General features: G+C 38.2%; 1 protein-coding gene across 1 annotated transcript in view; it reads right to left on the bottom strand.

Annotated features, from left to right (window-relative positions):
* Positions 1-625: 625 nt before the first annotated feature.
* Positions 626-24,486, bottom strand: part of TSPAN14 (tetraspanin 14) — a 34,958-nt gene continuing 11,097 nt past the window's right edge. Inside the window, exons 2-9 of the mRNA XM_062496544.1 lie at positions 21,260-21,357; positions 14,203-14,253; positions 9,547-9,693; positions 8,564-8,734; positions 7,867-7,992; positions 6,620-6,664; positions 5,954-6,073; positions 626-4,263 (exon numbers count right to left, since the gene is read on the bottom strand). Of these exons, the coding sequence (XP_062352528.1) occupies positions 4,192-4,263; positions 5,954-6,073; positions 6,620-6,664; positions 7,867-7,992; positions 8,564-8,734; positions 9,547-9,693; positions 14,203-14,253; positions 21,260-21,340 (813 nt within the window). The 5' untranslated portion in view covers positions 21,341-21,357 and the 3' untranslated portion in view covers positions 626-4,191. The remainder of the gene's footprint in view (positions 4,264-5,953; positions 6,074-6,619; positions 6,665-7,866; positions 7,993-8,563; positions 8,735-9,546; positions 9,694-14,202; positions 14,254-21,259; positions 21,358-24,486) is intronic.

Raw genomic sequence — 24,486 nt, 5'->3', positions numbered from 1 at the left:
AAAATGAACAAGCACTGATCTTCAGAAACCTATTATAAAGCAAACTGTATTTAGAAGTCAACAAGGCCTCATGTTCTCACTTTGAGAACAACTGACTTTTGTCTGCAAACAAACATACCAACTTTGTTCCTGCAAAAGCTTTCCTACTTGCAAAACCAAGTAACACTACTTAGCCCACTATACTTATCACCAAATATTACTCTCGAGTAGTCTTGGGAAAGAGAATTTCATAAAACCACCCCAGACAAGTGTCATTTGTTGAGTAACACACTAAAGGAGTTTTAACCACATTAACAGGAGAAAAGAAAAACAGCACTTGTAGCTTTTTTTGACGACCAGAGATTTAATAGTTACTCTACACCATTCTGCAGCTCTTCACTTGTTCATGGCTTTCCATTAACAATGCAGAGAAAAGCATTAGTCTTTTCTATTATTCAACAGCCCAAACTGAAAAGAAAAAAATATCAAGAATTAGTTTCATCAAAATACAAAAACAAGTACCCCCGGACCTTGATGATTACTGAGTTATCCACAAACTGCAGTGTCAGTGGCCAGTCTGAACCTAAAATATTAGTGACTGGAAGCAACAATCAAACTCCAGGAATAGAAAATATTAAATTTTATTTAATCAAATTTAAGGCTTGAGAAAAAAAATATATTGAAAGTCACTCAGAAAAGCCATCTCAGAAAAGGAGACAGGAGCTCCCCTTCCAGTGGCTGAACAATGTTCAAGCTGTATGACAATGCACAGTAAGTAAGGGGAAGAAAGAGGGAAGGATGGAATGGGGAGACAAAATCCAAGGCAATTCTACACATAAATCAATGGCCACATTGAGCTCCATGGGCTGGAAGCACAAGTCTGTCCACATGGCACTGCATGAGGTCACCAAAGCTAAAGACCTCTTGGGAAGAAACATTCAGGTTTTCACAAGGCAAGCCAAGGTCCTTTGGTCAGTGCACTTTTTCAGTGCTTATACTCATTCTCCTCTTCATGTACAGGGAAACTGTGTCCAAATGCAGTTATAGCAACAAAAACAAGAGGCAGCTGCACTGTCAAGCAGACTGACAGACAAATATATTACTTAACAGCAATAAATTGTGCTCATTTCTGAGAAATAGAAGTGATCACATTGTAGTTTGCTTCTCTCAGTCCAGTTCTTCAAGTCTGACCTCATTTGACATCTTCATGAAAAACCTTGGTTCCAACTGTAGTGTTTGTGAAGTTGTTCCAAAGCAACCACTGAAATCTCTGCATCACTGCATCAAACCTCTCCATGAGATCACTGAATTACTTTTCCTTTGAGGTTTTAGAGGCAGGCTCACACCCAACTGCTTTTGCTGACAACGCTTTTTTTAGACCATAACCTAAACCTTTAGCCATGAAGTAAGGGCAGGTCCACAGAGAAGGTGCTAAATTAATCTAACTAGAAAGCATTCCCATTACACATCTGAAATTACACTAGCCATGTATGGCCATCCTTCAGAACATACAGGGAAAAAGCAACCTAGAGCCCCAGAATTAAAAAAAAAAAAAAAATCATAATTAATAAGCACAGAGAAGTTTATCCACAGTGGCAAAAAAGAAAAATCACTCATTTAATTTAAAGATCCTCAAGTTGAACTTCCCTCAAATTCAGTTCTAAATAACTCAAACATTGATACAAAGGCTGGTTCTAATATGGCCAAAGCCATAAAGAACAATCGGTGGAAAGACAATACTTCTGTTAAATTCTGGTTTGCATACAAACATTACTTAAAAAAAACCACAAGCATTAATTTGTCTTCAGGTAGCTTGGCAGAGATTTGCAGACCCTGGAATCCTAATCTGTAAGGCTGGCTCTTGTCAGCAGCTAATTTCAGTGCATGAACTCCACAGCCATCTTTGACAGCAGAATGATTTTCAAACTGCTGGAATTCCTTCCTAGCATTAGGAGTTTAGTTGGCTGTGTCAAAAACTGGCAAAGGAAATGTACTCCCTAGCTAGGATTTTCAATGCAATGTTTTATTACTAAGAATTTCCAAATAGGAAGCATCCCTCTCCAATTTTACACACACACGATTATCACACAACCTTAACCAAATAAGTCGGTTGGCGAGGTGCTGTAAATTTTCAAGCACCAGAATTTAAAGCAAAGTTTGCTGGCCACTGCTCTGCTGCTTGCCAACTCATAGTACAATCACACATTTCTGGCTGCTCCTTGTGGATCAGATTCAACAAATAACTAATACAGACCTCAAATTCTCAGCTTTACAGAAGAAGTGCCTGTTGCTCTCCCCTCAGTGATCTACTGCTATTGTTTTCTTGTGGTATACCAAAGTTTAAAAAGTCACAGTGCACTTCTAGCCATTTTACCTTCAGGTTTTCAGATGAGTTAATAACAGGCTATTCTCTGCTACTGTAAGGAAATCAGCCATCCTTAGACAAGCTTCCTTTTCCTGTTGTGTCTCAATCACTGGCCAGAAAAAGAACTATGAAAGCTGAAGTACACATGAGCACTGTCTGAAGTGCTTCACAAATTACAAGATAGAAGGATGTCTGGACAATCAACCAGACACAAAGATTCTTACTGTTGATCAACTGCCAGTGAAATGTTAGTTAATACATGCATAATAGAAAAAAAGGACATAATATATTTAAAAGTCTGGCTTCCAAAGAAAGCCATATACTTTAGAAATACAAGTATTAAAACCTTCAGGCACACTACATATAGTAAAATACCATTATAAAAATAGATACTTTTTCTAAAATTTACACTGTGCTAGGCACTGTAAATGAACCTGCTCTCCCTGAAAAACCTGGTGTCAGTGGAAGCAGTAAAGGATGTTAATTATATGGCCCACAGTAAAACTGACAGCTACAGCTACTTCCAAGAACTTGTCAGCCACGTGCTTTTACCTTACAGCTAAGGGCACAACACCAAGGTCTTACAGAAAAGACTGCAACTCCTACTGAACTACAGATCCATCTACTAACCCCCTCCCCACAAAGGGAGGGCTGGAAGAAGAGTTTACTTTTCTCTTGATTAAAATAAAAACCTTGACATAAGGAGGACTACTATAGCTTCATGTAGAAAATGAATGAAGAGATCATTCTGGTTTACTGTATTCTGATTCACATTTGAACCATGAACCAGGCAGAAATGATGGCTCAATGGAGTTATACAAGATCTAAAAATTCAACAACTCCATCTTTTGCTAAATCTTACTTAAATCGTACTTGCTACCTTATTTAAAAAGGTATTTCAGTAAGGATTAACACTGAATTTCTAAGTCTTTCATCAGTCCTGGTAGTGGCAGTTAAGACTTGTGAAGATCAACATAGCAGTTGTGAGAGAAAGAGGAATACACAAGCCATCAACAGCTAGCACGGCATGCTTGCTACCTACTGAAACCAGCTGCCTTCTGAAGTGTATGCAGACAGCACTTTGAAAAGACATTACTGATCACTGAAAGGATAAGCATTTTTAAAGAGGTTTTCCTTCTATAAATAAAGAATACTTACATTTTTCTCAGACAGGAAACAGCATCAGGGCTTTACACCCTCTTTCCTGAAATGGAGATTTGTAAGACTTAATGCTACAGAGTCAGATTTTTCTCACCCTGGGAACTGGCTTGCATTTTTCAAAACAGCATGGGGTTTGCACAACCTAAAATCAATTAAAGATCTAGATAGTTTGTGATTTTTTTTTTCCAAGTTCCAATTATGGCTGCTGGATATGTTGCCAAAAATGACTGGATATGTCTACTGTAGATTAACACAATTGCAAGGTTCTGAAGAAATCAGCATGCAACATTTGAAAAGATTACATTTTAAAACAGATGACAAGAGTGAAGACAGAACAATCTTCCTAGCAATCCTTCAAGGAAAGGGTTTACAGCAGTTTCATGTCTCCCTGCTACAGTCTTTAAAATCTGTTCTGCCGATGTCTTGGCAAATTCCATTTCTTCCTCAGAGATCAACGCTGGTGCACTGAGTTGTCTTGTTAGAAAAAAGGTAGACAGCATGTGTTTGGCGATTTTTTTTTGTTTGTTTTGTAACAGCTTCTAACAAAAAGCACGAGCAGGTAAAAAAAAATCCACATAAGGCTTTTAACAATGGGAGCATTTCATGGTCTGTGCATTTCTTCCACCTTGGTGTCCAATCAACAATTTTAACATTTACTGTCTTGCAACATGCGTCTGCTTTTATATTCAGAAGGCATTACTTGCCTTTACAGCTTCAATATCAGAAATCAATGTCCTGGCTAGGAAAATCCCAAAAATCTAAAAAGATAAAAAAACAAGAGGTAAAACACTTATAATGTACCAGTCTGCAAGATTTTTTTTGCAGGTTCAGATACAGTTTCATAGCCAGGATCATCCACCAAAGTATAGCTATTACTAAAAAGTAATAAAGGCAACAGAATCCTGCAGGTAATAAAACTCATTAGAAAGATGCTTTCATGCAAAACTTCAGCAGCATTCAAAATAATAAGCTTCCAGGTGCCTCAGAGCTAGAAGAAATCCACTTAACCAAGTCTGAGTGTCATAAACACCCATGCTTACCTACTGCTAAAACTATAAAACAGACACTTTCATTCATTCCACAGCTTTGAATAACAACCCAGACAATTTTAAGATCAATTTTTTGAAATACAGACAGAATGTACAATTACCTGTACTAAAATGAAATTCTGGTCAGAGACAACAGTTAAAGTTGTCCCAGATTATTCAGAGATATTTCAAATTTGAAGTTTTAACATTCATGTCAGTTCTCAGGGAAATCTTTACACACTGAGGATAAATTCGTAACTAGGCAAATTTCCTGAAACATTCTTAGAAATAATGTAAAACTAGGGTGAAGTTTAGGAAAGATAAAAGATTTCATTTAAATGTAGTCAGGTTATGTCTAATTCTCAGTCTCACTCTGAAACAGTTTAAAGGACAAGACCGACCCAATTAGAAAATACAAATAACTGAAAGTGATTTCAAAGAGCCTCAGGACATGAATAAAGAACATCACTGTCAAGTTATTGTCAATCAACACACTACCAAAAGATTAAACTTCGTGTCTTGACCATCTCCCTAGCAAGAGGTGCTGTTCTTAGCACAGCATTTCTCAAACCCATGGAAGTGCTATCACCAGATGGTGATAAAAATATATCAAACCCTAAGCTACAGAGGGCAGTATTACAAGGGCAGGAAAAAGGTCTTTAGCTAGCACTCAATACTCAACTATTGTCAATCACATGGAAAATACTTTCTGTACCAGATTTACAAGTTCATTATTTCCCACTGAAGTGAAGGAACTTCACAGCACAGAGATTAACACAGTGCAAACAACTGCCACACTGAAAGCAGGATCCACCTTGAAAGCAGCAATCAAACATGCTTTATTGAGAATTTCAGTCTCTTTAACTACCAAGCACTGACGAGGTAATAGAAGTCACAGTAACTTCTTTGATCTGGTTCTGCTAACATCACATTTGCAACCTGTTCACCACCTATTTCCCTGCTCTTACATCCCAACCCTTCTGAGCAGCATGCTATATCCACTCAGAGCTGGCTGAGGCAACCCTGGCATGAAGGACAAGATTGCATCTTAAGTCATTTCAGATTTGTAATAGAAGGCTGGAATTCAGATGTAAAATGTACTGGAGCAGACAGCAGATCCTCCCCATGACAATGCAACAAGGAATATTCTATATCATCATCATATATTACAATATATTACAATTATCTATCACACACTATTATTACTGCCCTGTACTTTTATAATGACCTTTACTGCTTTGAGCAACAGATGTTTTCACACTAACTCCCCTTGACTATAATTGGTGCTTGTGCCATACACTTCTCATACCTAAAAAATCCACATTCAAAATACTTATTTTACCTCTTTCCATAACTCCTTTTACCTTCAGCAGGTGTGTATTTGCAAACCTGACATTTTTTTCAAAGAATCATAACTAACCTGGAGCAGTGAGATAGCTATGAAGACACCTGCAACAATGTAGATATTTCGGGGTAACCAGGCTTCAAGTGCATGAATACATCCTTTGACAAAAATCTGATCATCCCATTGACTTTTGCTCTGAATGTGGAAAGGAAGAATAAGAATATTACTTTTCTGCTCAAGTTTATTATAAGATCAATCACATAATCTAGCTAAGCTAATGTTTTGTCACTTCTGCAGTAAAGTTCTTAACCACACTTCAAAAACAGACATCTGAATCTGGGAATGTTAGACAGTGATACTTGTATCTTCCTGAAAGTTCTGTTATTAGGAACACTGTAGAGTTAGCAGATAACAGACTAGCAGATAATAGATGGTCAAATTAGCAGACGCTAGGTCAGCAGAGTTAGACTATTACAGCTGGTAACAAGCATACACTTGAAATCCAAGTCCTACCCCTTTTAGAATCACACCTTTCCCCCCATCTGTTCTCACTTGTTTTCTCTACCCTTCCACAGTAGAAGCTTACTTTAAACAAAGGACAATGTGTACCTTGCTCTACCTGTAGTATGATGTAGCACAGTCATTAGTTCCCAGAATTTTGAGCTGACACATCTATCAGCAATCCCACCCCTTTTACAGTTTTGTCTATGCAAGCACACAACATGACAGACAGCACCTTACCTTCTTTCTGATATCATAGCCACACTGTGTATTGACAACTTTTTGCTGCAAGACAAAAGAGATTTTAATTAAACAAATCAATTGACTTCTACTCACTTCTGTTCGCAGCAAGTTTTTCTATCTTTTATATTCATAAACACATCAGAATTGTAAGAGCCAACCATTTTAAAAAGCATTTTCAGCAAAAACAAGCAAAGCCCAAGCAGAATACAAGAAAATTAATGACAAAGCGAAGATGTGTACTAGCAAGATGATTTCCTGCACCAGAAATCTCAGGTGCTTCTATTACTTGGTATTCAACTTCTTAACATGAAAACTGCATTGCCAGCACACAAGGAAGACACCTGCATTTACAACATGCATAGTAAGTTACATTGAAATATTAATAATAGAATTTCACATTAAACAGATTTAAGCATCCTTCTGCCTCCTTAAATACAGCACCAGAAAAATGTGCAGTTAAACTACTGCTCTAAACTAAACTGGAAAACAATCACTGGGGAATCTGAATATGGAATATATCCCCAACAAAGGCTTTCCTTGGCAGATTTCCAGTACAATCAGAAGCCTACCAGGTATTAAATATAACTTACTAATGGCTCTCTTTCAGCACAAGGATTGCTGGATGGATTTTGAGCTGTAAGTACTCCCAGCAATACCATAAAGCACTATATAGGAACCCTTACCTCCACATCTTGGCATCTGCTGTAAGGCTCACAAAGCTTCACAAAATTTAGCAAAACAAATTAAAAAACAAGCACCAAAACCTTGGCAAAACTCAAGGCAAAACTCAGAAGCTTTAAACCTCATACATGAGTATTTTATTAATTACTGACAAACAAGCAGCAAACAGAGCTACTCCTGCCTGTCTGCCAGAGGGGTGGGGAAACATTAATTCCAATTAGGGTAAACACACTCTTAGAGCTCTCAGCTCCTTACAAGCCAGGAACAAAGGCCAGGGATCCAAGGAAACAACACACTGGAAATAAAAAATGCCAACCACCAGTGCTTCAGATCCAAACTATACTAAATAGCTTGACTTCCCAGTGACAACACATTTTCAGCTAACAGGTTGCCACGTTTGGACTCCAAAAAGAATGCAACAGAAACACAAAAAACATTTGTCTGCACAAGAGTAATTTTTGGCCATATAGCTCACTCAAAGCCCTTCAACACCTTATTCAGGAAGTACGTCCTGTCATAACTTTACAACCTCAGAGCAAAAACAAAGCCAGGAAACAACTTACAGCAGGATCAGGTATACAACAGGAAAAAGGAACTCCACACTTCTCACGACTTTTGCTTTCACTCTTGCAGTCAAAGTATATGTTAAAGTCCCAGTCTTCTGGACCTTGGGCACCACAGCAATGGTTCTGCAAGAGAGAAATACAATCCAGAAGTCTGTTCAGTGGATAAATTATCTCCAAAATACCTCCAAACAGTAAGTGTTTGCTTACAAATCTTCACTATCCCTACATCTGTGCAGAATCAATGACAACAGCAGAATAAAAAAATGAGTACACACTAACAGGGCTCTAGGAAATCAAAGCAATACATCTGGAATACTGCTCCTGGAAACAGGAGTCAGCATATCAAGCAAAATCATAAAAATTATCACTTTAGATGTAATTGTCAGATACAATCAGCTCCATCGTAATTTTTTTTTAAGAGAAAGCTTTTTCTTAGGGAGCAAGGGAAAGGGGAGCAAAGAGAAAGGTCAAAGGCAGATGCATGCCTGAGAGAGCTTCCACAATAGACATCAAAACAAGCCTGGATCTCAGGATATCTTCCCTCCCTGATGCTTTCAATACAGAAGGAAGAAAACCAACATATCTGTAACACTGTACTATTATCTACAAAATATTATAATTCTATAAAAAAAGAAAACTTTTAAATCAATATTCTCCTCGAAGGCATCAAAGACGTAACAGGATAGGAACTTACAATTCTCTGTAGTGAATCAATGATGTTCTGGAGGTCAATATCATCTCGGTAGGATTTAATGTTATTCTCAAAGAATTCTTTCACCCTGTCCCTCACCCAGTCTTGGAACAGGAAAGCCATAACTGCTACTGCCAACTCCAAAAGGAATATAAACACAATTGTTCCACAGAACTGTAAAAAACAAGTCCTAAATTAGAAAATATAAATTCATTTTGACTGGATCCCTATACCACCAGAAACAGACACCGAATTGGGTTCAAATTTTGATTCAGTACAGACACTGAGCACCTTGAGAATACAAGGCAAAGAAACCCCCAAGAGGCAGAGCTATCCTTTTGTTTTTGTCAGCTGAACTTGACAGTAAAAAGAGCATCAGAAAGTCATCATACACAGTAGAGAAAACAATAAATGAGAATCTGTAAAACACAGGGTTAAAAAGAAGTCGTGATATTACCTTCTGGATTGTTTCTAATTTTATAATTACTTTTTTAGGTTTTTTTTTTTTTAATCCAGGTTAGTGGTTTTCAGATCTAAAGCAAAGAAGCCACCCGAGTATAGAAACAACCATTTAAGAAATTTTACATCAGTCCCGAAGTCCCAAGGTTCTGCCAATATGTACAAGAAACTTTAAAGTTTTTAAGGGATTTTATTCCACTATGCTATAGTCTCTCAGTAACTCCTAACTGACTAAGCATATTCCATAGCATCACAATGTTAAAATCTGATAGATCTACTACAACATCACTGCAGAGCAGAACAAATTAAACAAGGCAAGGAAGAACATGTTCCACAAAGAGGAAAACAATAAGCTGGAACCACCCCTGCTTTCAATACCATTACTCAGAGGTTTGTCAAGGCAGCAAGTTTACCATATACTTTAGCACAAACCAAACTCAATCATTAATTATCTGGGTTTGCTCTCAGTTCCTCATCATTTTCAGCTGTTACACATAATAATTCCCTAATGTAATGATGCTACTTACAAACTTCAGCAGGCAGATGTTTTCTCTCAGCGCTCCCACACAACCAGCAAACCCCAAAGTAAACATCACTATTCCCACCACTAAGACAAGCACCACTGGGTCCAGACCATGAAGACCAGTCACCTTTGTCAGATCAGACAATACACCCTGAAAGAACAAACCAGAATAGAATGTGACCACTGTAAGTATGTTATTCATCCAGCATTCCTTCTGGATGATTTCCACATGATTACAAATGAAGTGGTTGCAAACCCTTGAACTTGCCAACAGTGATACCAACAAAAAAACCAAAAAAACCTTGTTGTAAAATGGTCATTGACAATACCAATCTCCTTCACCACAGCAGAGGAAGTACTAAAGTTATAGCTAGCAATTATTTTAATAAGTCAGTTTCTCAGATTACATCCCCCTAGGTCTATTCCACAAGATGGTGCCAAAAGCTCAATTCTATCACTGAATGTTCATTTCGTTTCAAGGCAAAAGAATTAATGTTTTATATTAACTTGAAATGCATCAGTCAGAAGGGCACTCCAATATCATGGTTGAAAAAATAAATTAAGAAAAATTTCCAGTCCTAAAGTTTAGGTGGGAGAATGGTAAAGACATTCTAACGACAAAGCACTTCATGGATAACATTTTAAAAAGTAAAATAATCTTGTTTTGGTTTTCAAGGGAATCAGATTTTTCCTCTCATTTTCGTTACAACCCTTCTAGTGCCACAGTCTTAGTAGTGCTTCTCCAAACTCTTTCAGAGATATAAAAGTATAGTCTAAACACTCCCCTTTCATTTTTCCTGATAAAAGTCTTACACCAAAAGGAGTTATCAATTCCTTATATTTGCAATTTACCTAACACAGACTCAATATTTTCTTTTTCATTAACTATCCAGAAACCACTTATCTTGACGCTAATCTTTGCTATGAAGCTTGTCTGCCTAGATTGCTAAATCTATATAAATGTAATGCTAACAGTGAAAACCTTCCTTTTACTTTCTAGATTAGGTTTTGAAAAGTTATTGCACCAGCCACCATTAAAACTCCATCAAATACACACAACAGGATTCTCACATGATATGCAAGAACAAGATGGAACATACAGAAGAAAGAAGGGATAAACAAAGGAAAACTCTTCATGAGAATGATTTGTAGGGACACCCAGGCAGCCTTGCAGTAGTCTGAGTGTTCATCACACAATCACCAACAATACACAGAACATTTTATAAGGAAATATTTTTACTTCTGAAACAAATAACAAAAATCAACACAGCACAATATCCCATTATCACATGTTCACTTTTTTTTTTCTTTATAAAGTATATTCTCAAGCTAACCACGTTTAGTGTAAGAGGAAAATATCAGAGGAACTTGCAATATGCTGCCTAATTCTTTCAATAAAATGCAAATTCCCATGTTTCTACCCAGGTACCTGGTCTAGAGTTAAGTGTAAAGGATGTACATCCTAAGACAACACCTTGGAAAAATCCCCTATCACTTCTTAATCAAACTGCTTAATTAACAAAATAAAATCTTCAAAACACAGCATTAGAAGAAAATGTACCCTTGGAGAAACTCCATCAGCTGAAGACATTGATTAACAGCACTACAGTGATCCACAGGACTCCATCTTCTTTCATAGCATGTTCCATAACAGATTCTGCCAGAGCTGTTAATTTGGCAGCAGCAAGACAGACCTGCTTTTATCAAAACTGGCTGATGGGATGAAAATAAAAATTTAATTGAACTGTAGAACTCAGAATTGCTTTGCAACAGCTGGTGACTAACAGCTGAAACAAGCTATTAGAAAATGGTCCTAGTTTGTTGATAATGTGTTACCAGTCACACATTTTCCTTCTTTAAAACTGTTACACCTCACAGCTAGCTAACAAACTTGGTCTACTTGGTTAATTATGAGAGTCCCACCTTATCAAACCTTGGCTCAGACCTCACAATCAAGAAACACATGTCAAGATCAGATGGGCTAACACAGCATCTTTGTAGAATCAACATGCTGTGACACCAAACACTGTGTGACCAGGATGCTGAAACATTCATAACTATTGCCAACCATCTCCTGCCCACACCCAGACTCCAGCTTTTTGCTTTCAGACAATCTCACTTGCTCAGGCAAGATTTTCTGGAAGACAATTTCCTTTCATCAAAGCATGTTACAAACAGAAGTTGGCAGGAACTGGGCTTTATTATTCAACCTCAGATGTCACTGGTTCACAACACTTTCTTCATGCTCACACTTAATGCATACAACATGCTCTTTTAATTACAATCATTTTGCCTAAGATACTAAGTCAAAAATCCAGAAGGATGAAACAAGGGAATTAATTCAGAAAACTCTCATCCCACCCTACCCATTTCACTAAAGACACTCCTGCCTATGCCATCTGCACCTGGTACAAACAGGCTGCCCTTCACAACACAGATTTCCTCAGGTACTCAGGAGTGAAGCCTGATAACTTCAGCCCACGTCAGACATTCTGTAATAAAACTCACACTAAGTCTTTCTTTAGGTCACACAGAACAGTGACTTATTTCTCCATGCTCTTGAAGTTCCTTTAGGCAACAGTCTTGATTTGAAAACTGACTGTTCCCTCTCCATTTGTTATTAGCCATGAAGTTGCTGTAATGAAGTTAGGCAGACTAGCCTCTAGTTTTCCAGATCTTCCTTTGTGTCCTCCTTGAAACCATTCTAACAATAAAAACTGTTTTCCTGATAAGAGGGCTCAGTGTTATTCACCTTCTTTCTACCAACACTTTACAATAATTCACTCTTTGTGACTTTTGCAGTATCTTTTGTTTGACAGATAACACTTGAAATTTTATGCAACTTTTACATGACTGTTCAAAATAACTAAAGCGAGTTATAAAATCATAAGGATAGGCCAATTAAATACATCAGTTAGAGAGATTGGATCTTAATCAAGTAAGAGTCAGGATGGTAACGTTTTGTCACATAGTATTTTCAACACTTCTCAAAAACCAGCACTCTCATTTCAAGGCATTATCAGCCAAAAGAGAAGCAAAAGATTTATAGCCAGAGAAAAAGACTGCTGAGGAATTAATCTGAAGTGTAGTCCTAATGCACAAAGGAAAGAGAAAAATCAGAGAAATGAAATGGACTTAATGTACTTCATGTCGTGGTAAGAGACAGGATGTTCAGAACTCTTCCACCACCTGCAGTTTATCTTTGGGTTTACCACTGCAGCACAGTTTCTGCGATGTTTTTCTCTTACTTCCCATCTATTGTTCACCAAGATGCTTATCAGTAAAATACAGGCACTACTGGCTGAAGAATGGCACTGAACTGAAAGACTGAAAACACAGCACAGAACAACTTACATAAGAAACAACAAACAGATTTCATGAGCCACTCAGAAGTTCAAAACCACAGGAAAGGTTTTGAAGCATTTGTTTGGAAGACAGCAGAGAGCAGAAAGAGCTCAGGCAAAGTTAAAAAAAAAAAAAGAGTCTTCCTTTGCCTTTTAGTAACTTCAGTGTACCATAAAGCCAATTTAGCAAATGGAGATATTAGTCTCCAACCACACAGATCCCGTGTGCTTTTCTACAGAACAGAAGAGTGAACATCAGAGAACACAAATTCAAGGCAAGTTTAATATCCTCCTTAAAGGGTTGGAAAGAAAATCCTTTTGTAACAACAAAATAGGAGGCAAATGCATTTGTGTGTCGAGACAGGTTGCTTACTACATAGCAATGAGAATGTAGCAAGCACATAGGGAGCAGGGAGGAAGAGAATAAATACCTCAGAACTAAAATCAAAATCTCATTTCCAAAAAGCAGGGGAATCTTAGTACCTCTCTGCATGTGGATAGCTGCTGTATGTAACCACTTCAATTGAGGAAAAGTAAACATATGATGGTAACTGAAGTCTTACTACTCAGTGGCACAACTGGACAGCCCTCCACTCCTAATTGAGATGCAGACCAGTGCATCTACTTATGGTCACTTTCTCCTACTGCTTGAATGCATAAAACCCATCCTACTACATCCATTCATTGATTTCCATCCATTGATTTCCATCATTCTGTTTGCTTGTAACAGGAAAACTCTGAGTACGTGTACACACAGCTTACTTTGACTGAGGAAGTTTTTTTAGCTATAAGAAGTCTCTGCTAAAATTTAGAGTTATTCAGCTACATCATGTCCCCCAGTTTTTTTCCTCTACATGGAAACACAACCACTTAAGCACTCCATGGAAATAAAGTGGACAACAGATGGCAAACAGACTAGGAGCATCTTTCTGAAGTACTTCAAGGATGTATGTTTAGATTTATTGGTGCTTTTTTAAATATAAAGACATACCATACTCCTCACAAATATCTATTTGTAATAAAAGAAGGTGGATGGAGAAATACAGATATGAGAATACATGTTTCTGAAAGAGAACCTGTTCATAAAGGCTAAATTCTCCCCCGCTCTTAAAAGTTCATAGAAAAGATCTGAATATCAAGGGTCACAGCTTAACTCCTAATCAGACAAGAAGCAAGTTCCAACTAAACTCAGTTTAGATTATTTAAACACGTTCCTGAGCTCAGATGCTACATTTAACTATTGCTGCTTCCTGAGAAAATAGTTTTACTGGAGCAGGAGGGGGCAGCCATGTAAGACCAGTCATTTCTATCCTTACCTTTTCACTCCATGCCCACAGACCAGCTGCAAGGAAGGCCACTCCAGCTAGCTAAAATTAAAAAAAAAAAAAATTAATTAGATGTACTATTCAACCACATTCTCAAAAAACTTGGCTAGTAGCACTATTGCTCAAATAAAACAAATATTGCCTGTAATTTGGGGCAATAGTAATGGGACCCCCCTCCCCATGAGTCAATCTCACAGAAATTATTTGAACGGCATTTATTTGGCAACATTTATGCATTTTATAAATTACTTTTTTGAAAGAATTTTAATTTGATTCTTCCTGATTACTCAAGAAGCACATGGTACTTAACAGACAATCCCACAGAGCAGCATGCAAGTGGGAGTTATCCTTGTCTCAATGACTTGCTATAAAATGTCCAACTAATGAAGATGTCAGAATATTTAATGCATTTTGAGGTTTAGTCACTTAATAGTACCAATATTAAGGCTATGACGGTAGCCATACTTGCTCCTTGTCATTTCTCAGTGTCAAGGCTCTCTATATTAGCCTCTTCTCTGATTAGACAGTTTGTCTTCTGAATCCTTACTTTAAGCCCATCTGAATCAAGCTAGATTAATGGTCTGTTCGCTTACTTTCTATAAGCACTAAATCTAACTGAGAACAAACCTTCCACTAATTCGTATGTTTGTATAATAAATACTTCTGAAATATAGTCACACAAATGAGGCAAGAGCTCCTTGCTCTAATATTTTATTCCCTTTCTTCAATGCTCAGGCAACTTGTTTTTAGCATCCAATTTCAACAATCAAACTAAAATGACCTCTCCATAACCCAAGGGCAGCTCCTCCTCACTACTTAAAAAGCATTCAACTCTGTAAGGGGCCTTATGGCTCTCTACTGCTACCAGAATGGAAGCTGTAGTGAGGTGGGTATCATAACATAACTAGTAACAGCACAAGAGGAAATGGCCTCAACTCGCACTTGGAGAAGTTTTAATCAAGTATTAGGAAATACTTATTCCCTGAAAAGGTTATCAAGCACTGGAGCAAGTGGCTTAGTCACCATTCCTAGATATATTTAAAGGATGCACAGACATGGAACTTAGAACATGGACTACCTGGCAGTATGGTCAATGGCCGAATTCAATCTTAAGAAATCTTTTCCAGCCTAAATAATTCAATTATCCTTCAGAAAGGACTGAAGCTGCTTCCCCAGTGGTAAGCCTTACATGCACTGAAGAGTAAATCCCAACATCTGAAAAAACACTTGGATAAAGGAATCCTGTTCTCTAGGAAATGCAGCACCTCTCACAAACTAAATGGGCATCACAGGCAATTTTCTACAGCATGGGCAATAGGCAAGAATGGAACCCTCTTACAGTCATACAAGAAAACAGATGTGTGAGTGCAAAATACTGCTGGGCTTATGGGCTGCTTGCCCTAAGATCACTCAGGGCAAGTGAAGCTCTTCTGGGTTTAGTCTGCTGGGGAGAGTGGGGGAAAGCAAAGCCAAAAAGGGCTACAAGCATCATCCATGTTATTCTGTAAGAATTATTCAAATTATGTTAAACTCTTCTGTCTAGGCAGGAATTATTATATGCCATATTCTGGGTCTTAAAGATCAAGCAACCAAAACCACCACTGATACATGGAGCTACAAGTGGACAAAGCAGTGCTAAATAAATTCCCAGGTGTTGTTCAATAAGCAATATAGCACAGTGACTACTCACCTTGGACTCTGAAGCAGCTAAGAATGTCTAAAGTGATCCTTTGGACCAAAACATAACTTGAAAAATACTATTTAAAACCACATAAACAGAATACTGACCTAGATCTTAACAGAATATAAATATAAACAGAATATAACCCTAGATCTTAACCCAGTGATCTTCAATCAAAAAAGGCAGGGAAAATAGTAGTCAAAATTGTATGTCATTAAGCTGCACAGTGCATGTAATTGATGCATCCTTCAATCCTTTTCACTCCAAACGCTGCAGGAATGCTGGGAGACAGATGAAGAGAGCTGGTATAATTTGCAGTAATCAAGGTAAATTACACAGACAGCTGGATCTTTGGAATCTTTTTCTACAGAAAACAAGGTGGAAAAAATAATTGGGAAGACATATTACACTCTCTGTATACAAATTAAGGGTACTAGACTACTAATATTGTGCTATTGAATTTGTAAATAGGGTGACCTCTTCAGACTGTCTGCCTTTCATTATAATTACCTTCTTAATTAAATTGTAAGAGATTTTTGATTGAGTAGATTTTTCACTAGCATACATTATTCTCACCTTGGAACAATAACTTTGCTCTCATGTTTTTATTAAATGTTCAGTTTCAAGAAACTATACTACTTTTGCAAAGTTATTTCAAAAGCATCTGTGCAAACTACCTCCAAGTAAAATAAAGTTTATCAGAAGAAAAACTAAACTTACTCTCATGAAAACAACGTGGATAGATCTAAAATTTATTTCAGCTAGGACAAGCAGTACAAAATTTTGACTAGAAGCAACCAAACCAGATACATTAAAAATTTCTTTAGCAAAAATCCAGTGAAGTATAGGTACTTGCAGAAGAAACAAAGCCATCAGCCACTACACTGACAGGTGAAATTACCAAAACAACCAATTTGCAAAGTCAAATAGTAGTAAAATGAAAAATGTAAAAAAATCCTTTTGCTTTAAAGACTTTCTGCAAGATACTTTAAAGTATCTCTCTGAAAACCATTGTAAAATACCATGGTGACCAACCTAGCCCAGAAGCTGGTGTGATTGAGCATGCCTAGAATTCTACAGAGAATTAGCCCCAGGAGAATGCCCTCTCTAAAACACTTGTACAGAGGCATCCAAGTGATGGCTACGAGGCAGAACAGGGAACTGATCCTGCCTAAACTAAAGGCTAAGTTTTAACCTTCTTCAGCTCACTGAACTAAACTGCTGAGTGAATGGGACAACAGGCAGCTGAGAAGAAGCAAGGACAATCAAAAGTGTTCCCAAGGTGAGAGTAGGCTAGTCAGCTATTTCAAAAAAGCACGGCATTTTGAAATTTCACCAGAATCTGAATGACATGTAACCAAGAACAAACTGGACTTCCCAATTCATTTCTGTGCTGCAGAGTCCTTTAAGCCATATACTGCATGAAAGGTTAGATGGAAACATAGACAAAGCAATTGTGCCCCTTTGAACAGGAAACTGAAATACTATTTACCAGCATTTGTTTATTTCCTGCTTTAGAACTGAGAAATCCACTTTTCTAACATATTGCATCAAACTGTAGGCTCTGCCCAGATGTACAATACTGATATCAACTCAGTGACACCGTGCCCACATTACCACTTTAAGCATTACCCATTTATCCATTCAAAATCACACTTTGAATTCCTATAATTCCTATGACTGTGCTGTTGGAATCACATTAACAACTGAGAAAATAGAGCTAATTTGTTTCTCAAATGTAGGCAGCAGCTAACTCACTCTTGCACACAAACTGATTGTAGGTTGGTCTGTCCCCAGGTCTGATCAGCAGAAACAGGATTACATGCAGTTTTTGTATACTCTTACAGAGACTACATTTCCCACTCCCTGGATCATCCCATTTTACACTGCAGCTCCACTCATGCTAGAGCAATCAGCAACCTGAAGCCCCCCTTCCTTCCTATCCTTGTCTCTTCAGAGACTCTCTCTCAGGGTCAGAAAACCACCTGGTGGTACATTCTCTCCACTTCCTGGTACAGCATTGCTGTTTCAGAAGTTCCTGGAAAACAACATCCATAGCAAAAGCCAAGAAAATCTTATGCTAACCTGGGTCTTCTCTTATTTTTCAAAGAGATTAACTCAAAGAGATTAACTCAATTATTTTCCAGAACTGAAGACAATTTTTGCCCTTCACCACCATGTTCAGGACAAAATGCCACATCTCCTATAGGATGAGTGACAAGTTCTGGTTTTGCCTCCAGTAACCCTTAAGAGTTACACACAAAACTACAGACCTTCAGAAGATAAATCCAGATGACAGTAGCTAAAAGCTATTTCACCCTCTCCTCTCAATTCATGTCACAGACAGTGAGTTCATATGAAACCTAAAAGGCTCTGGCAGAGCACACATGCAATCCTTCACTAAAATAGCCACTGCCCAGCTGAGGTGCAATTCTCAGTCTGCCCCAAAAAAATCCCTTTCAATTGGAGGCAAAGCACCAGAGCTTTCACAGAAGAGTTCACTCAATTGCAGAATGATTCAGAACAGAAAGGTGCCAAAACTGAGCTCTTCACTTGGCACTGTTAGTCTTTAAATTGCACTGTGACAAATGAAGTTATTTGACAAAAAAAAAAAAAAAAAAAAAAGCAAGCTTTCAAGCTTTTGAGCTTTCAAGCACAAAAAGGTCCAGCCTTCTTATCTTGCTCTCTGCAGAGCTATCTTAATGGCTGCAAGTACTGCCTTATCACCACTCATTAACAAGAGTGTACTTGGACAAGCTAAGTCTTGTGAGCATGCTAAAAAAGCAAGATGGAAACAAAGCAATCGTACATCAAAATCATGCCTAGGCAGAGCCTTCCTATGGCCCCCATTCCCTTTCTTGGAATAGGGAAGTGATATTACAAGCCAGCAGAGCACAACTAAAAGCCAGAACTTTCTATTCCCAAGTCACTCACCTGAAAGAAAAAAAAAAAACCAAAAAAAAAAAAAACCACAACTTCCAAAGAATGCAGATTTACAGATTCCTAAAGGGCCATTACACTGAGCTTGCCATTATATTTGCCCTCTTGAGTACAATATTTTGGAACCATCTAAGTAAACTGTATTTGAAGCATGGCACAAACTGCAGTAACCACTCAGTGAAAAGCTTAAAAACTCCGGGAATTACTACATCACAACATGCTTTAAAGTTTATACAGTCAACAATACCTTTCAGAACTACAACGGGAAAATCAATATTTACCTTTAATAAGCATGACAGAAGAACAAATACAACTATTTACATGTATATTACCTGGTTTGTGTATAAACTTTCCTGAGCTGACACACAGGAGAGCTCTAACAACTTATATGGGCAAAAGGCCCTCTGATAATCCAGCTAAATCCATCCCTTGTCCACCTCTAGAGCAGCCATGCTCACTAAATGCTCACAGACATGTTCCCAGTAGCACCTGTCCAACAACCCAAGCAAAGTGAATCAAAACTAACATTCCGTCCTTAAATGCTGCTTGTGATTTATGGTTACATTTCCCCTTCTGGTTTTGTAGTCCTTCAGTTCTTTTAAGGCAAAAAAACTACTGTTTCACAAATGGTGAATTTGTAGTCACCCCAGCCAGCAGGATTTCACAGGCTCCTGAATCCTTTTGTCAGCTAAATGATTCATGGCTTGCCTATAGGGGTGTCTACCTTCAACATTTACATAGCTTGTTCTACAACTAAAGGTGCCAAAAATCTTATCAAAAGAGCTGTAGCTGCACATCATTTACTAGGGCAGCCTGATAATGTCAGCAGAAGCATCAGACCCTTATGTTGAGGAAAGATACCAAGACTACAAGTACCTGTTCAGAAAGCTAATTCCTCCAGCCAACAGATCAGCTGAAACACACAGGTTGCATTATGAATTCTCTCAATGTTCTGGCATCCCTTTAAAAGTTTCTTTAAAGAACAGAGATATATTTAGATCTTCATCACTCACCTCAAGAGAATACAGGTTTTAAAAGGTGAAAAAAATGTAATGACTACAGAGAAAGAAAAAGAAAATTGATTCCTGTGAAAAAACAGAGGCAAATTCTTGACAGTCTTCCCCTTACAGTGAAGACAAAAACTTTCAGTTTTTAAAAGGTTGTCAGAAAAAAGTCATAGAACCTACTTCATGAAACACTCACTAGAAAAAAAGCAGAGGTCTAGAAGAATCCTAGTACGCTCATGAACACGAGTGTGGATTTCTCACATATCCCACCATGAACTGCTGAAGAACATCCACATAGTTATGAAGCAATTTCTCTGAAAACCAGAACAGCTTGCCAAGTATCACTTCTCACTGTGCCACATTCCACTACAAGGTACATGGGAACTGTACCATGCAGAAGAAAAGGAGCTACAGTTTTGGCTTGTAAGCACCGTTTTTGACCTGCTGAAGGCATCCTCAATTGTGGCACAGCAAGTATCATCCCTAATGAACACTTTCACTAGGCAATCTTGTAGCAAATTAACCCTTAAGAGAATAAAAGTTTCTACACATCTTTTCCGCCCTGGTACCCACACAAGGATAACTCTCCTGTGGGTTAATGTGACAGTATCATGTTAGAGCATTGCACTAGTAAACAAAAGGTTTACAGCAGCAAAATGTTCTGTGGTTTTCAGCAACTTCACTGCTAGCACTGGACAAGTCACTGTATCTGAACTTTTCCAGGACTACTGATGCCTTTCCATGACTGCATTTCCTAGGACTTCAGGTACAAACTCTTAACGTTTGACCTGAAAGTTCCAAAAGGAATTACTGAGTTTATCAAAATTGCTTCCTCCTCTTCCCCTCACAGACATCTTTATTCTTTCTAGTGCAACACTATGTATTAACCTTTAAAGAGCCTTCTTTTTCAAGGCAGGTGCTTCATTAACCATCATACACATCTAAAAGCACTCATCCATTACTGTTCACACTCACAATCCTAAACAAATGTTATAGGCAGGTTAGTCCATAGCTAAGTATTTCAAGACTGTATCAGACAATTCAGCTGCCCACAGAGCATCACACGTGCTGCCAGCTGTTGACACATCTGAGGCAGAGCCTTTCTTCTCTTATGCATAGTGCATTTACAGCTACATCACCCAACCAGATCAAAGATGATGAAAGGAAACATTCTAAGAGGATTCTTTTAACAGAGAAACAACTTAATATGGATAATATGAACACCGAGTCCTCACACTTTCAATAATAATTAACTTCTCATATGGGATAAACTTCAATTACAAAACACCTGAGGCATACTAATAAACATCAGTTTCCTGCTTTCAGGCAACTATTTCATCTTGTTCTCTTGATTAGAGTAATGAAGTTAATAAAACTTAGCTACGCCTAAACTATTTCAGCCCCTAAATTTTGTACTCACCCAAAAGACAATGTTGTAGCTGAAGAGCAAGTATTTGTACCAACAGCTGACTTCTGCATTAGAATATCGGTAATAGTGCATCTTCTATAGCACAGTGTCTGCACAGAAGAGAAGGAATGACAGGATTAGGTAAAGATTTCATGAATTATGTTTTTTTTCCCAGGTCTCTCTTGCTCTGTTGAGAAAGGGAGTATAGTAATTTGTACCACATGCCATCCAGAGGTATTTTCAAAGTCAGCCCAAACTCCTACTTGACCCTACACTTCCCTTCACTATCTGTTGCTTAATAATCTTATCTTTAAGCACCCTAATGTTTTATGAGGGCAAGCACAACCACAAAGGGAACTCACCCTACAGTTAGCCTAGGAAGATCTACATCAGCAAGTTGACACTCATCTACCTTCTCACTCTTTCAAAACCGTTTCATTTCTGCAGATGGCTGCTTGGATTTATCCACAAACCCAGTGGACTGCACATCCAGCAATCCAGCTGGCAGGATATCCAAAGTGGTTACCTGGAATCACTCAGTGTCTATGGATTCCCAAATACAAAAGGTAGTTGTACCCAACTCTCCCATATCTACATGTTCATTTATCAGATCATCTCCTGTAAGAGGTTTCATTCTCAAGAACCAAAGTCCCACTATGTAAAACCCATCTGCTCTGTGGAGTTTGGTTTGCTTCCTTACACACACTAGAGAGATAAGGTTCAACCACAGCTCTTGCTCAAGTATTTCAGAGAACTACAGCTGTTCAGAGTATTATAACTAAACCACCTCTGCAGAAATGCCACGCAAAGAAAAACAGAACAAGCTGTAAATTCAGAGCAGGAGTGAGCACTTGCATAGCCCTCACATTCTGGACAGCTGAGCGCAGGCTGCCTAAGATAGATAAGCAGCATTTTAATTAATCCTCCACTTCCTTGAGGTAAACGTCAGTGAAAGATTTGCAAAGACAAGGGAACAAGAATGCACAATTTTCAAACATCTCCTAACTAAAAAAATGTACTGTGCCTGGTCATTCACAGACAGCATGCATAAACTAAGCCTACCCAGGCCAGTAAAGTCTGAAAACCAGACCATGGAATGGACAAGTGGACTGCACCACATCCACAGCTATGAGAAGGCAAACTAGGGGTTTTTGGGCTTGTTTGTTTTTGGTTTTGGTTTTTTTTCCTATAAAGGAATCTGCAACTGAGTATAAAGAACACTCCCACTGACAGAAGAAACAGAAATTAGCTTTGAGAATCCCATCCAGGACAGACCAGAGTGTGAATTAATACTTGAGCTTGGTATTTCTAGAGTACAGATGTCTATTTCCATATAATTTTAACCAAACACTGAAAACAAGTTTTCTTCCTTCACCCTGTAACTTCTAATGCACACAGTCCATTTGTAGCAAAAAACATTCAACTTTTGTTAAAGCAAAGGAAATTGCACTTTATGGTAGTATAGGGGCAATGACTGGAAAGGACCTTCCTACATGGCCCCAGTGGTACCACATAAGATGAGTTTTGCAATTTAGTTACTGATCTTTGCAATCCATCCAATGTTACAGACAAAATTTAGGAACCTTTACAACTGTTACTGAATCATAGCAAAGAACTCTTGCTTAACCACCATTCTCTTGCTTGTCTAAGTCCACAACTGAGTGAATGTAAGAGAAGGAAAAAAGTTTGGTTTTCCCAACTCTATTTCAGTTTCTAGCTCCAAACAACAATTTATATTTCAACAATCAATGTGTACACTTGTCCAAGACAGTCAGTCTGATGTGCCTGGGCAAGAGAGGAAAGAGAGGGTACAAGAACAGAATCCCACTAGTCTTAGCAGAGTCCAAGATTTCATTTGCATGAGCACAGCCCCATTTTACACCAATACACTGGCTGCCAGTGCAAATATATTCTCCAGATGCAGACACACTGAGACCTCCAATCACTGTTCTGCCTCTTCCCTGTGAACATCAGGAACCTGGTAAAAGACAGGACAGCAACTGCAAAATGCACATAAGGAGCACTGCTTTTGGTGCTGCTACATCTACAAAAGAGAAAGCAGCAGGTTGCATTTAGCTAGAACACCATTAAACGTCACAAAAATGAGGTTCTGCTGGACAAAGAGGCTTAAAATATAATCTGAGGCAAAAAGGCAAGCAAATAATTTCAGAACCTAAAGTACAAACATCATCTGAAGACTTACTTTTTGTTAGATTACCCTCCCTGGCATTTGACTTATATTCAACTGTTCAGCCCCAGTTTCACTGAAACTATTCACAGGAATAACAGCATTAAAAATATCCTTATTGGTAAGCTCTACTCCCCACCTACCTGACTGCTTTGACTACCATCTTGAAAGACATTTCTCTATACTTCAAACAACTGCTAAGATGCCCCAGTCAATACCAATCACAGTTATTTTAGCAGAATAAAAAAGCATTTTTTCAACATACAGATTTCTAAATGCTCAGAAATTATGCAGGGGTGTACTAGCAAGAAGCTCTCCTTTAGCAGCACACAGATGCTCAAACAGATATAGCTTCCAAAACACCTGCCTATCTTAAGAGCTGATTTGACTTGCTCTGTGCTTACCTTCATCAGAATTCTTTTGGTGGTTCTTAACAGACCACTGAACACTGTATGGCTGGTATGGGGGTAGCATAATAAATCTGAAGTGCAGGTATGTGATTTTTTTCCCCCCTAACACTACAAACAAATGAAGCAGTCCACTCAAGACAACACAGCCACCTTCCCTGTGTTTATACTAAAAGCAGTCATGTTTCCTAACACAGAAGACATGTTACCAGTCTAGAAATCTGCTTGTCAGTAATTCACTTCATTCACAGCACAGCCTGCATAGCTATGGTTAGGCAATGCTAAAAACACTTGGAAGATTAAAGCACTATGTGGGCAGCACAGACTAATAACATTCTCTACTGTGTTTCAGACAAAGCAAGTCACATTGTGTCAGCTGACAGTAATCACCCACTCACAGCAACAGGAATTTCTAAAAATTAAATACAGAGCACTGCTGCTTTGGTTGAATTTTGTCTTGGTGTTTACAGCTTTAGTGAGAAGGGAAAAATGTAGTCATTCATCAAGAGGCTACTGCCATTTCCAAAGCTTTTTGACACCCACAATTCCACTCTTACCTTCAAAATGCTACAGCAGGGATATTCCTAATGTATACTCAGATGATGTGAAAACAGATGATGTGGTCTTATCAACTAATCTAATGT

The sequence above is a fragment of the Cinclus cinclus genome, chromosome 7 (assembly GCF_963662255.1).
Source record: "Cinclus cinclus chromosome 7, bCinCin1.1, whole genome shotgun sequence".
Classification (NCBI taxonomy): Eukaryota; Metazoa; Chordata; class Aves; order Passeriformes; family Cinclidae; genus Cinclus; species Cinclus cinclus.
This window is presented reverse-complemented; position numbering and strand designations above follow the sequence as displayed.